General features: G+C 45.9%; 1 protein-coding gene and 1 pseudogene across 1 annotated transcript in view; both read right to left on the reverse strand.

Annotated features, from left to right (window-relative positions):
- LOC144339264 (uncharacterized) overlaps window positions 1-8,101 on the reverse strand; it is a 102,690-nt gene extending 94,589 nt beyond the window's left edge. Inside the window, exon 1 of the mRNA XM_077993325.1 lies at window positions 7,216-8,101. Within this exon, the coding sequence (XP_077849451.1) occupies window positions 7,261-7,710 (450 nt within the window). The 5' untranslated portion in view covers window positions 7,711-8,101 and the 3' untranslated portion in view covers window positions 7,216-7,260. The remainder of the gene's footprint in view (window positions 1-7,215) is intronic.
- LOC144339479 (histone H1.8 pseudogene) lies at window positions 608-6,922 on the reverse strand (annotated as a pseudogene).
- Window positions 8,102-10,762: the final 2,661 nt, after the last annotated feature.

Raw genomic sequence — 10,762 nt, forward strand, 5'->3', positions numbered from 1 at the left:
TCACTTAATCCTCAAAATAACCTGATGAGATAGGAATTCTTATAATCCCCACTTTATGGATGAAGAAATTGAGGCACAAAAAAGGTTAAGTCACTTGGTCAAAGCACACCTTTAGTAAGAAGCAAAGATAGATCTGAGTGTAGATCCTCTGAAGCTACAACCAGTATTCACAACAATGACCTGTCCTGCCTTCTTATAAAACACTAGTCAACATGCACACTTTGCAAACTCAACAAATATTATGTGATTTTGGCCAAGTGGCAACCGCATAACCAGTTTCCTTGGCTGTATAGTGAGGGGTGTTAGGAGTCCCCACCTCATAGGGTGTGGTGAGCATTGAAATGAGGGCACCCTCATGGACATCACAGAGCAATTCCCAGCATAAGTGAATTGGTAACCATGTGTTGCCATTGTTACCATTAGTTCTACCATTATTTGTTGAGCCTTTACATCTGCACAAGATTTTGTGTGTATGTGTTGGGGGTGGGGGAAAGAAACAAAAGTCTTTATTGATAAATAGCTTACGATGAAATAAATAGAGCAGTGGTTTGTTGAAGAATGAAAACTAGGGCAGAGGCTCGGTCTCTCTCCACTCCTGCCTCCGGCCCTAGGATACAGCCCTCTGGCTAGACACTTGGGATGAGGAGACTGTAATGGGCAGTCCAGCTTTTCCTGAGCCCTTGGGGGTCTCTGTCTTCCTGGACAGGTGTGCAGGCACCACCTTGGAGCCACTGTCCTTAGCAGCAGAAGCAGACTTAGCGTTTCGCCCCTGCCCAGCCCCCTAGGCAGCTGCCCTTTAGGAGCCTTGGCCTTGGCCTGCCACCTTCTGGTTGAGGAAGCAGCACCATTCTTGACCTTGCTGACAGTGGGTTTTGAACACTCTTACTCCCAGCTTTGGTTTTCCTGTGGTCCTCAGCATCTCCTTGGCTGCTCCTGCTGCCTTTGGCCTTTGCCTTCCTACTGAGCCTGCTGGCACTGGAAGGGGCCTGCGTGGCCTTGTCTGGCTTGGGGGTGCCTTCCTAGCCTTGCCCGGCTGTGGCCTGGTGTCCTTGGCCGCGCCGCCTTGCTTGTGGGCCTTCTCTGTGGTTGCACCTGGCTTGGGAGGAGCCTTCTGCACCTCTGCTGGCCTCTTGGCTGCCTTCTTCACCTTGCCCGCGTTGGGAGGATCCTCCTTGGCCTCACTTGGCTTCTTGGGGCCCTTCCCCTTGGCCTCTCCCGCTCTCCTGGGGACCGTCGGGGGGCCATCTTCCTGGGCTGGATTTTCCTCTTGCGCTTGGGATCTAATTTGAAGCTGCCAGTGGCCCCCCTGGCTTTGGAGTTGAGGGGTCTGGCGAGGAGGCTGCGGCACGTGCCAGTGGCCAGCGCCTGCTTCAGCAGGTACCTGAAGCGGTGGACGTCCAATGTTGGGTACTTGTACAGGATGTAGAGCTTGATGGCCACCGCCGACGTGCCCCAGCACTGCTCCCCCACCTGCAGAGCCTCTACCACCCTGTAGGGGGTGGGGGAGCTGGGAAGAGGGGAGGACGGTGAGGGGGTAGGAGGCGGCACCCCACCGGGAAGCTGCTGCAGCTCAGGTCTGGCTTTTCAGATTCAGGAGAATCTGGCTTTTCAGATTCAGGAGACCTGGATGATCCTGCTATGGAAGTCAGAAGGAGGGTGAGGTGCCGCTGGTAACGCTCTCGCTCCCGGGAGGGGAGGCATCTGGAGTTTTATCTTTCAGTTATGGTAAGGACTTCCTCAGTTTAATTATTTTAATTTTTTATTTTTTGAGACAGCATCTTGCTGTGTTGCTCAGGCTGGAGTGCAATGGCACTATCACGGCTCACTGCAGCCTCAACCTCCTGGGCTCAAGTGATCCTTCCACCTCAGTCTTCTGAGTAGCTGGGATTACAGGAATGTGCCACCACACCCAGGTAATTTTTAAAATTTGAAGTACGGATGAGGTCTTCCTAGGTTGCCTAGTCTGGTCTTGAACTCCTGGGCTCAAGCAATCCTCCTGCCCCGGCCTCCCAAAATGTTGGGATTACAGTGCACCCCACCAGGAATTCTTTATCACATAATTTAGTCTATTAAATAGATGCCTACTCGTGGCCCCCTAAAACAGTAGCCTTTATACATGGGGTGGCCATATAATTTATCGTCCAAACCGGAGGCATAGACATTAACAAGGATTGACCCAGGCAAGCCCTACTTCTAGGGCCCCTCTGCTGTGAGTGAACATTGTCCTCACAGCTGTATACACTAGGGCCCCCTTTCCCATTGGATAACTGTACATAAAGTGACAGAGGACAATTAAAAGCAGCACATCTCTAACGACAAAGTAACACAGACCCAAATAAAGACCTCAAGGCTGAAGAGCTGCAGAATAGAGCACTCATTTGCCCTGGGCTTTAAGGAGGTGTATTCTTCAAATACTTTGTTCTAAGACACTACTTAAATAACTGCTTTCATTAGATTAGCACAGCAAATTGATTCAAATAAATGTCTTCCAAGATTTGCACATAAATGAAAACAGGATCACAATCACCCCCTCGTAAGAGGTTTTGGGACGGCTGTGGGTTTTTAATCAATATATCTGCCTTTTTCTTCTCAGTGTCATTGGAAAATAAAGTAACTACTATCAATTTGACTTGTTCTGCATCTTGATCTCATAAGTCCTGATATTGACCACGTTAAAAGTGACAGCTAAAGTTTTCCTTACACACATGAAAAATCGTATTGATAACCTATTTGCCTGAATACAATTCAGCTCATTTTCCATTATTTGCGGCATCAAAAAGAAGAGGAATCAGCCTATGTGCATTAGGCACTTGTACCCTGCGGTGAATATTTATTCCAGACTTTCTTAGCCTTAATTTCCCCCTTTTTCCACAACTGTATTCATGTGGCAGTCCAGCCCGCTGATGTCCTCCATCTATATGGTCTGGGTAGGACTCCACTGCTGGGGCAAAGCCCTCAACCTCTGCAGAAGCCACTTAACACAGATTTCCTCCAGCTGTGCTAACTGGGCGAATCAGAACTCATTTTGAAACTTTTTGTTCAACAACTGGGGAAGGGGAGTTTTTTGGTTGCTGGACTTGAACTTGAAACTGCGTAAACCACCAAGTGCTATACAGTCATCTTGTCACCCAAGAAGGACCCCAATACACAGAGGCAAGAAGAAAAAGGCAGACCTGAGGAATGAAAAGAAACCAGATCCTGAAGTCACTGTTTAGTCCTAAGCAAGATGCTCTTGAAGTCAGTCCTACCCGTGTACCTTTTAGTAACCTGAACCCATATGTAAGAAAAAATATATATATTCTATATATGCATATATATAATACCCTAATTCCACTTAAATTTGGGTTTGTAACTTATTATCAAAATAGCACTAACAGATACATGCATCCCGTGGCAGTGCTTTTCAAACTTTTTGACGGCTAAGAATCACATTTTATACTGCAACCCAGAATGCACATAGGAGTGACTCAAAGTTTCATGAAATTACAGAACTCTTAGAACATATGATGATGCTGACACTTGTCTTGTTATACCTAAAAAAAATACTGGTAGTAACCCACTAAATGGATTTTATGACCTTCATATTGAAAAAACACTGTCTTATGAGATTAGGTTAAAAATTGATTTCACCAGGAAGAATGAGATAAGAAATGACATGATAATTTCAGTAAATCCAGTCATTGGGGAGAATAAGAGATTTGGCCTCTAAATTACCTAGAGGGTTTATCAAACATCTGGCAACAGAAAATTGTTATCTTACCACTTCTCTCTAACTGCCCATGGCACATATTTGTCAGAAGAGGAGAAAAAAAAAACATTTTACTGGCTTAGAAATACATGAATTATCCCCCCAGAATCTTCCATCTAAAACAAAATCACAACCACATCTAACAACCACATACGTAAGTAAAGGAAGATACATGTAAGACCTGCTGATGCGCTGAGTACATTATTTATCTATAGGCTGATAGTCATTTCAGTGAGCCTCAGCAGTCCCGAACATATACAAATAGTGCATTCATGATACGATCAGATCTCTGGGGCAGATTTAAAGGGAGAAATAGAAAGATCACTTGCAGTATAAGCCTCAAACCTTCACTTATGTGTGTAAGATAACTATGAAGATTTCCTGCTAGACAATTACTGCAGGCTGGATAAGGCAGGGTATTTTTAACTGTTTTCCATGTACCCTATTTGTATTGTAAGTTAGCCAAAACTTTCTTTTTGTCTGCTCAAAGCATGCAGAGTCTTGATTAAATCTGTGGAATCAAATGGAGAACTAGGATTCTCAGGCTTGCTGAAACTAGAGGCCAGTGACAATAAACATTACTGAGAAAACTTCAGCTGATTTGACACTTGGGAGTGGCTATGAAGTTAACTCCTCCCACGCTTTTCTAGATTAGGCTCAAATGCAACCATCTGCCTGTTTGAGAAACCCATTCACTTTTCTGCCACTAACATGGAAAGTTATTAATTTCAAAACAAAGTGAAGTTTAATACAGGAAAACAGGATCGTGATCACCATGATCACTTGCAGGGGAAAGATCTTCTGAGAACTTTCCCATGGATAATGAAAATTAAACCTTAAAATACGGTATTTAGGTAATTTCTTCATGTTCCAGCACCATATTGTTTAAATGCATTCCACCTGTATTTCTGAATTTAAGCAAATAAAATGTTTGATTAATATTACTTGCAGATGTCACAAACAAGTGATTAAACTTCTACCATTCAATAAGTCCTTGGAGTTGTCTAAATTTTTCTCACCCTTTTAGGAAATGTAAGCACAGTTCAAAAGGGGTGTGTGTGTGGGAGTGTGTGTGTGTTACTTTTTATTACAACATTTTCAGATTACAAAAAGAAAGAAATGGCCGGGCGCGGTGGTTCACGCCTGTAATCCCAGCACTTTGGGACGCCGAGGCGAGTGGTGGATCGTTTGAAGTCAGGAGTTCAAGCCCAGCCCGGCCAACATGGTGAAACCCTGTCTCTACTAAAAATACAAAAATTAGCCGGGCATAGTGGCACATGCCTGTAATCCCAGCTACAAGGGAGGCTGAGGGAAGAGAATCGCTTGAGCCTAGGAGGCAGAGGTTGCGGTGAGGCGCGATTGAGCCACTGCAGTCCAGTCTAGGTGACAGAGTTTGGGGAAAAAAAAAAAGAAGAAGAATTGTAGCAACACCAATACATCCACCACCTGTCTTGTGACAATTTAGAGACAAAAATACATAGAGTGCTTACTGAGTGTCAGTCTCTCTTAAACATCATCTTTTTAAATTTATTAAAAATATATGGGCCGGGCGCGGTGGCTCACACCTGTAATCCCAGCACTTTGGGAGTCTGAGGCGGGCAGATCACAAGGTCAGGAGATCGAGACCAGCCTGGCTAATGCGGTGGAACCCCGTCTTTACTAAAAATACAAAAAATTAGCCAGGCATGGTGGCGTGTGCCTGTAATCCCAGCTACTCGGGAGGCTGAGGCAGGAGACTCGCTTGAACCCGGGAGACGGAGGTTGCAGTGAGCCGAGATCGGGCACTTGCACTCCAGCCTGGGCGACAGAGACTCTGTCTCAAAAATATATATATATATATATGTGTGTGTGTGTGTATATACATATATATGTGTGTATATATACATATATGTGTGTGTATATATACATATACATATGTGTGTATATATGCATATATATGTGTATATATACATATATATGGTAGTTATTATTGTTATTATTTTCTTCATCTGCATTAACACCACCATTGCAGCACATCCCTTTCGGAGGCACTGTCTTGTTAAGAGCCTGGCACCTGAAATTAGATCTTATATAAACCACAGATTACTGGTGGGACTTCCGGTAAGTTACTTAATCTCTCTCTAGGGCTAGGTTTACCACTTCATGGATTACGGATGATGCCCCAAAAGTGCCTACCAGGATGCCTGGCACACAGTAAGCTCTCTAAACCACCATTCTTCACAGCACGTGTATGACAGATGAAAGTGCGTCTTGGTGAGGTTAAGTAAGGCGAAGCTGCTTTTCCTCCCCTCTAGACATTTGATTTGGAAACCTCACAGATCCATTCCCTTTAGGACGGGAAACAGCACGTTGGGGATCGCGCTATAATCTTGTACACATCTTCCGACTTGGCTAGTAAGTTTCTAGGGGCGCCACTGCCTAATCTCCAAGCATCAACCAGCTTTCCGGAAAGACTGCTGCTATCAGCACCCTAAGGTCTTTTTTCCCGAAAGGCCCTGCCTCTAGTCGCAGCCGTCTGAGTACCAGCAAATACACCAAATCAGTTCGCGAAGTTCAGAGGACTTGGCTCTGGTATGTTTACAAGTCCTAACAGATCGCAGGAATGTTCAGGATAATTATTACTCCACCCAGGAGCGCCCAGCCCAACCCTCTCACATCTGGAAGGAAGCGGCCACACAAAGGAGAGCGAGAGAGAGAGAGACCTCCTCCCGCGGCTGCTTTCTCAGGCCGGAGAAGATTTAATACACGTCTCACCCCTTTTGTGAACAAGAGCAGGCACTGTTCAGTATCTTTCAAAGCACAGGACATCCAATGCAAGGGAAGAGTTTGTCCTCTACTCCAAACGAAATGGCACTTCTCAAAGTAGGAGCTAAAGATTATATTTATTTTTTCCTCCCCAGATGAAAATGAAAAGTGAAATACTCCACAAAATAAGAAGCAATTCACATGCACACTGCCTCTCCAACATAGGAGCGGCTAGGATCTGACACACCTATTTGAAAAGCGCAGCCAAACCAAACCCTTAGTGTCCGCTGCTAACTCCAGGGATTTCCCCCCACTCTTTTCGCTGCCTTTTGGAAGTATCTCTGGGGGCCGGATCTGGGCTTCATCAGCTCTTCTCCCGACCTCCCACGAACGCGCGGCAACCAAAGCACGAGGTCCCCGGCGGCGCATTTACAAACCCCACCAACGCCAACGCCTCGAAACCGCCAAACTTCCTGTCTCCATACCACCAAAGCGACCAAAGAGCCGTGCCAAGTGCCCCAGGGACTCCAGCGGAGGCTGCACCAGACCCTGAACCCCAGGGCGGGGTTTTCTACTCTCCCAAGCTCTGGGGATCCGCACCTCCGCTGGGGGTCTCCAAACGTGCGCGATGCGCCCGGGGCGCACCGGGCGCGCCTGTGGCCGCGTCTTGCGGCCGCGCCCTGGCAGCACGCTTGGGGAGCCTGGGGCGGTCGCCCACCTACCTGCTCAGCCGCCTCCTCCCTGCGGCGCTCCGGGGCTGTAGACCGCTACTTTATTGTCTCGGCTGCGCACCGCGCGGGACCTGGAGACCCGGCTCTGCGCCAGTCCTGCAAGTCCGCTCTGCGCTGTGCCTTTCTCGGCGGCAGCTGCCTTCCTCTTCTTCCTCTTCCTCTCTGTCCAAGCTCCAGTTCAGCACGTGAGCCACGCAGCCCGACTCCCGGGCTCTCTGGGCAGCCAGCGCCTGCCGCATCCCCCGGCCCGGGTCTGCAGGTCGCCCCCGCCACCGCCGCTCGCCGTGCGTCCTCGCTTTGATCCACACTTACAGCTGTGCCCCGGGCCGCCTTTCTCGCGTCCTTCGGTCCTGCCTGCCTCCTTTCGCTGTCAGCCGGGGCTTTCGGCTCCCTCTCTCCCCAGCTGCCCCCGCCCGCCGCCTCTCCGGGGGCTGGGGCGGCCGCTGCCAATGAGGCTCGGCTGATGCGCTGTTCCGGCCCAGTCATTGTATCGGGAGGGGAGGAAGAGGAGGGGGAGAGGGAGGAAGGGAGGGGGCGCCCTCGGCCCCAGCCGCGCGCGGCTGCGGGCTGGGCTAGCCTTCCCCGACAGAGAAAGGGCGCCGGTGCCAGGAGGAGGGGAAAGAGGGGGTCACCAGCCCCCTCTCCATCGCTCCCTCTGACTCCTCCAAGCGCTGGGCGGGACTTGATTCTGCCTCCCCAGCTTCAGGCATCCCAGGACCTGAATGCTGTTAGAATAAAGGGTATGAGGCACCGGTGGCTGAGGGAGGCGCAGAATGCACCCAGCCACCCGAGAGGGGCTGGCGAAATGACTTCTGAGATCCCCGCAAATCTGAAGCCATTGCACTTGAAAGAAAGAAAGGAAAAGAAAAAAAAAAAAGGCGAGCCTATCCCATACCAGGCATTTATTCTTCAGAACAATTTTTGTTTTATTATGCGTTCCTCACAGAAAACTAGGGAGGCTCAGAGAGGTTAGCTCAAAATAGCTGATGAGTGACAGGGCAGAGATTCCAACTTGATCTGGTGCTGAGTGTAACACAGCAAATGGGAGAGGAAGGAGAGGAAAGGAGGATTCTTCATGAACGACTTCCTATTGAAAGTTTTTCTATTCTCTTCGAATGAGTTGACAAGGAGAGCACCAAAGGTGCTCTGACAGGGCTGGGAGAAAATACTTCCCAAACAGCCTTAAATATATGTCCCGTGACCAGACTTCACTCCTCTACCTACCATGAATTAATTTTTCTCTACACACTATGAATTAATTTATTTTAAAAAGCAAATCCATTTTTTAAAATAATTCTCACAACTACACAATCACATAGCTTTGGATTTTTGTTGAAAATTAAATTGATTTATCCAATGTCAATATTTTAAAGACTCCACAGTTTCAGTGACCCTGGTTTTGGCCTTTCTTCCTCCTTCTCCTCCGTCTTCCCCTCCTCCTCCTCCTTCCCCTACCCCTCTTTCTCCGCCTTCCTCCCTTCTTTTTTGACAGGTCACCAGTCTAGAAAAAGAATGGGAGCACTGGGCATCTTGATTTCGCAGGCCCTGGTGTGGCTGCTACTGACATGAGGGAGCAAGTAGCAAGCAAGATCTGAAGTAGTAAAGGCTCAAGATGGCATGATGTGGAATATTGTATGTGTGCAGAATGAGGTTTAATTACATTTGCTTCTGATGTCGAATGGATTGTTTGCTTTTAATTAAATAGAATATATTGAATGAATAGCTAACATTTATTGAGTGGTAATTACATGCCCTGCCTCCACCCCCTCCCCCCAAGACTTGAGCTAAATAAGCACTTCACTTGGCATCATCTCATTGCATTCTCCTGGGAGAATGGGAGTGGACTGAAAGCCCCCTGGGGCCAGGGTCTACCTTTGCCTTGTTCAGCATAAGGCACATAGCAATAGCTATTCTGTGTCAGTTGAGTTAAGGGAGACCTGTTTTACTAAGGAGGAACCTGAGGCTCTGAGAGGTTAGTTGACCTGCCCAATAGTATGAAACTGGAAAGTGGCAGTGCCTATCTATAAATGCAGGTGTGGTAACTCCCTACCCATTGCACAATAACAATCTATTCAACAGGTACTGGAGCATAAGGACCCCAGGTAGGGGAGTGATGCAGTGAATAATGGTTTGCCCAGTGCTCACAAATGCCACAATTTCTCCAGAGAGAAAATAAATACATGTAGCACAGTTGTTAGAGAACACTACAGAGTGTAAGGCAAAATGGAACAATGCAGGTAAGATGTACAACACAAGGCTGGGCATCTAAGAAGTGTTTGGCATTTATTACGTTTGGGGAAAAAACTGGATACAGACTATTACACAAAAATGCAACATAAGAGATGTCAGAAAGGTCCATCTGTATGGGTGAGAGTAGTCCAGAAGAATTTCCTTGAAGATGTGGGATATTTACCGGATTTTCTTGGAGCAAAGGGGCTCTGGCTTAAAAATGGGGGCTCTGGGGTTGTTCTATCTGGGTTTGAAGCCCAGCTTTTCAAAATACTCAGCTTTTCTAGACTTCATTTGCTTTTTCTGTTAAACAGGGTTAATAATAATGCATTACTTATAGGGTTATTATAAGGATTAAATTAGTCAATATATGGAAAGCATTTGGAATAGTGCCTCATGCATGATAAATGCTCAATAAATACTAGCTATTATTATTAAAGGAGGGAGACTGCTTTCTTTCCAACTTCAATCTTGTGAAAAATAAATATTTATGGAGTATTTATGGAAAACAGCAAAATTAAAACCACAACACAATTGAACCTACAAAACTTTTTTCCTTTATTTTATCGTAATACAGAATTATCAACCTGGCTGCATATTAGAGTTCTGGGGGCTGTTTTTGTTTATTTGTTTGTTATTTTGTTATTTGTTTGTTTGTTTTCAATACGGGAAGCAATTATATTAGAATCTCTGGGGGGTGGAGTTTGGGCATCAGGATTTTCTTAAAGCTTTGTAGGTGAAATCATTGTACTGTAAAGATTGGAACCACTGAAATGTCCATAGGATGTCCATAGGAACTACCTGAAACCTACTCATGGACTACCTATTTGGATTCTGTATTATATATTATAGACTTGGCTGGGGTAACCACATCCAGAGGGAAAACAACACATCTTTACTCTTTTGTGCGACTAGCAAATACCTAACTCTAGGATAGGTACTATGCAAAAAAAAAAAAAAAAAAAAAAAAAAAAAAAAAAAAAATTAAAAAAAATTTTTTAAAAAAACAACCAAACAAAAATACTGCAACAAACAAGATAAAAGAAATGAGTCTTGCTATTCAGAAGCTCATAATTTAGTTGTTGTGATGAGACAAATATATATGGACAAAGTGACAGCAAGGAGCATGAAGAGGAAACAATTCTGTCTTGAAATATAGAATTTCCAGGTGAAAACTCAGGACCTACCAACTGCTGTATATATAATAAAATGGTTTTGATGCAAGAGGGTGTTAGAAATTCCCCAGACCCCCATTTCAAGCCCTCAGTCTTATACAGTATGAAGGAGTGTGACTTGAGATTCAGCTATT

This window comes from Macaca mulatta, chromosome 2, assembly GCF_049350105.2.
Source record: "Macaca mulatta isolate MMU2019108-1 chromosome 2, T2T-MMU8v2.0, whole genome shotgun sequence".
NCBI classification, from domain to species: domain Eukaryota; kingdom Metazoa; phylum Chordata; class Mammalia; order Primates; family Cercopithecidae; genus Macaca; species Macaca mulatta.